This window comes from Pollicipes pollicipes, unplaced genomic scaffold, assembly GCF_011947565.3.
Source record: "Pollicipes pollicipes isolate AB1234 unplaced genomic scaffold, Ppol_2.1 Scaffold_6686;HRSCAF=7923_pilon_pilon_pilon, whole genome shotgun sequence".
NCBI lineage: Eukaryota > Metazoa > Arthropoda > Thecostraca > Pollicipedomorpha > Pollicipedidae > Pollicipes > Pollicipes pollicipes.
Window position 1 is genome coordinate 13,055,037 of NW_023596921.1, and position 3,581 is coordinate 13,058,617.

Below are 3,581 nucleotides of genomic sequence, written 5' to 3' on the forward strand. Positions count from 1 at the left end.
CCTCTGCTCACCTCACAGGGGGCGGTACTGGGAGTGAGACGGTGTGCAGTACGGCGTACGTAGTACGGTGGGACTAGCGGCTATATATCTCACCCTGTTAATTTAAGATGATCACAGAAATGATCATGATGCAACTCCTAAAATTATGCTATAAATAATTTCAAATGATTCATTTTATTTTTTCTTCTGAGCTCAAAAATGTATTTTACATATCGACGTGTCGTTTATTCCACGAAGATTGAGCGAAGATAACCTGAAAACATTGTGACGCCCTTGAGACATATATCAGGCATTGGCTGAGAAAAGGATGCATGCTCCCGGTGCGGTCCGCCCGTGAGGCTACGGGTGTGTTTTGTGTGTGTAAAAGTCGGAGTCAAATCGTCTTGAGTGTCCTTAAGTCACTTCACCCAACGATTATTCATTCTACGGCGAAGTCTTGTGAATCTCCTAGAAGTAGTATCTGTGGTATGCCAGGAATGCAGCCTAGGGCGAGGCGTCCGTAGGCCCACAGTTGTCTTATTCCACCAATCACCGCATACTGTTCCCAGGAGTCTTTCACTTTTGAAGCTCATTGGTGTATCTTGTTAAAAAAACATCCAAATCAGCATTTTGTGTTGTCATCAATCATTCCCTCCTCCCCTCCTCAGAAAGTGTTGGTTGCCAATGTATTAAGTAATTCAAAGGTTCTAAGTCAGCAGAAGTAATTCTTTGTGACTTCTGTCCATGCCTGATGCCAGTCAGGGTTGTTAATATATAGATGCACAACTTTCCACCCATTTGTCCTCTGCCTGTGATCAAGTGTTAGAAGGGTTGAATGGTGTTTGTTTTCAGACATGTGTGCATTACTACCACAATTTTCTCCTTGGATTGCCTGGATGTAAACTGGGTTCTTTTGGTCATGAGTGCATTGCTCTACCTCTGATCTAACCAGCAGGATCTTGGATTTTTTGCTCAGTGATAAAGCATTTGACTAACCAGGTAAGACCTCCCTGGTTAGCTCAGTGGTAAGGAGTTGGACTTGTGATCAGAGGACCCTAGTATGAATCCCAGCAATTCAAAGGAAAAATTTTAGGTTGTTATGTGTAAAAAAGTAATAGGCCAATGTTTTGTCACATGATCATGGTTACATATCATATGTCACATGACCACTATAAACCATATGATGCAGGTGCATGCATAAATGCATGAAATACATTGTGATAAATATACCCTTTAGCTAGTCAATAATTTAATACAAGTCTTAGGGCATTACACTAAAATGACAGGTGGATGTCATTGGTCTGTTGCAGGTGAAAAGAATATAAGAAAAGTGAAGAAATGTTGGCTGTTTTACTGACTACACCAATCATTGGATACATTATCTATGTTGCAGTTCCTGGATCAAGTCTGTTTTCCTGGCATCCCATCTGTATGTCAATATCTGTAAGTACAGCCTGTTTTAGGACAGGTAGTTTTTTATGTTTCTTGTGTTTTTTATATCAGAAGGTATCAGAAGGCATCAAACTGCATTCTAAGCCTTCAGGTCACTACCTATTGCTATCTCACTGAGCTGCCACCTGACATGACCTTATCTGTGTGGTGCAGTTTGCCGGCATGATGCTGGGTGGAGCGGAGGTGTTCTCACTGGGAAGCCAGCGATACCGCCACCGTGTCACGCTGCACTGGCAGCTGCAGGCAGCAGCCGCGGTGCTGTCGCTGGCTGGCCTGGCCGCCATCTTCTTCAACAAGGAGCTGCGCGGCGCGCCCCACTTCACCTCCACGCACGGCCAGCTGGGACTGGCAGCCGTGGCTGCGGCTACCGTGCAGTCGGCGGGCGGCCTGCTGGCACTGTATGCCACTCGACTGCCGCGACTGGTGGCGCCGCGCCTCACCAAGACGCTGCATGCAATGTCGGGCGTCGTGCTGGTCGCGCTGGGCCTGTACACGCTGCGGCTCGGTCTGGCCACTGCTTGGTTCCAGCTGGTGGCGGCGCCGCTGGCCCAACCGGTCGGCGAGCTGCTGCTGGCGCTAGCTGTGCTCAGGGTCACCTACAGGGTGGTGATGTTCCGCTTCAGAAGGGTCAAGAGCAGCTAGGAGGTGGTGGTGGCGGCGGCGGCAGGGCCTGGTGCAAGGGCGCCACCGCGATGTCCCTTCGAGGTGCTTGTGTTGGGTCTGTTCGCTGCGCTGCTTTGTTGTCGAGTTGAGATGCTGTAAGATTATTCTGTATACGGATTCGACTACGGATGATGACGTGAAGCTTTGCAAGTAATATGGCTCAGTGTGGACTGTGCGTTATTCAGGCTTTCCGTATTGGCAGCGCCGGTCCATAATGCAACGTAGGAACAGTTCAAGCATCTATGATACGCGATCGTGCGTCCCAAATCTGGGTCGACGTAATTGGCGCTCCAGCATTTTTTCTCAAGCGAATTGCCAGGATTGGCCAGCAGTGAGTTGCATTTACCCGCTCGGCATAAGGGACCTGGATGGAGACCCTGCTGTCAGTGTCGATTGTTCTGATGTACGTACCATGCAGGCAAAATGGCCATCATTATGGGAATGCCAGAGCGCGTTGAACACACCAGTATGGCCAGTTGTGTTGACATCCTGCGCAATGACGTGGCACACCTTCGTTACGCGCATGTTCATTCCAGCTTTATTGAAGGGCGGACAGCCAGCGTGGAGTGTACTTTAACACTATGAACGTGTTTTTTCAATATGGTATAAAAGAGGGGTCGTTTACTGGTATCAATACTCCAGTATTCTTGTTGCAAGGGTTGCGCACTTGGAATGGGCTTGTCACCGGTCGTCTTACTGTCCCCGATGGTATATACAGGCTCCTCGTGCGCTTTTGCCATGTGATCTCATTCATTTTTGGCAAACTTTATCTGGCGTGTGTAACTAGTTGAGCAGCAGTCAGAGGGAAATAGATAATATTCTTGTGGGCTTTCTCGTGTTAATGGTGTCACTTTTGAGCGCGTTATATATGCTATCTACTTATGATCGTTATTATTGAAGGCAGCTGCCTGAATAAAAGAGCGTTGAGCCCGGTCAGTTTTTCCGACTCCTCAACCTCGTTGTTCTCGAGGAAATAAACACAAGTAAATGTCGGCCCTAATTACCGTTCTAACAGTGCCGTCTGAGGTAAGGTGACGTTTGCAGCAATACGCTGCAGGCACAACTGGTGAATAGCCTGCTGCAGTGCACACCAAGTTGTGCACTTTGAAGGGCTATTCGGATGGCACGGACATTTTGCCAAATACGTGGCGGTGTAGGAACGCCTGGGTGGGATGTGGAATAGCGAAGTCCAATAGGGATACAGTTATGACTGTTGTATAATGCCGTGGCTGGTTTGTCATTCATATCATGTCATTAAGCACAGCACTCGCTCGGACCGCCGGACCGGTTTGCTTCGTTGTCGGTGTCTGGAAGATGTGATTCAACGGCTAGCCTATCCAGCACCTGTCAGATCCCGTCGGAAGATGCTAGAGTCCGACACATTTGAGAATGACTCGAAGGTGAGACGGGCGTAGACCCGAGGACCTCCGGTAGTCTTGGATGTCTACGACAGCTTACACATCTTTTTTTGTTCACGTTTTTCCTGT

The 3,581-nt window shown here is 48.3% G+C and overlaps 1 protein-coding gene across 4 annotated transcripts; it reads left to right on the plus strand.

The window, feature by feature from the left end:
- The first annotated feature begins 264 nt into the window (after nucleotides 1-264).
- On the plus strand, nucleotides 265-3,059 carry LOC119108725 (cytochrome b561 domain-containing protein 2). 4 transcript variants are annotated; one of them, XM_037232354.1, is made up of 3 exons: nucleotides 265-345; nucleotides 1,290-1,422; nucleotides 1,585-3,058. In XM_037232354.1, the coding sequence occupies exons 2-3, from the start codon at nucleotides 1,318-1,320 to the stop codon at nucleotides 2,071-2,073; spliced, it is 594 nt and encodes a 197-aa protein (XP_037088249.1). In that variant the 5' UTR covers nucleotides 265-345; nucleotides 1,290-1,317; the 3' UTR covers nucleotides 2,074-3,058. The 4 variants fall into 4 exon arrangements, with proteins under 4 accessions (XP_037088249.1, XP_037088251.1, XP_037088250.1 ...); XM_037232356.1 differs by having other exon boundaries at nucleotides 319-356; nucleotides 1,585-3,059; XM_037232355.1 differs by lacking the exon at nucleotides 265-345 and adding an exon at nucleotides 365-465 and having other exon boundaries at nucleotides 1,585-3,059.
- The last annotated feature ends 522 nt before the right edge of the window (nucleotides 3,060-3,581 follow it).

Bases quoted from the DNA above. Each gene is read 5' to 3' on its own strand.
- LOC119108725 (XM_037232354.1), top strand. From the start codon at position 1,318: ATGTTGGCTGTTTTACTGACTACACCAATCATTGGATACATTATCTAT. The intron at 1,423-1,584 runs GTAAGTACAGCC...TGTGTGGTGCAG, and splicing joins CCATCTGTATGTCAATATCT to TTTGCCGGCATGATGCTGGG.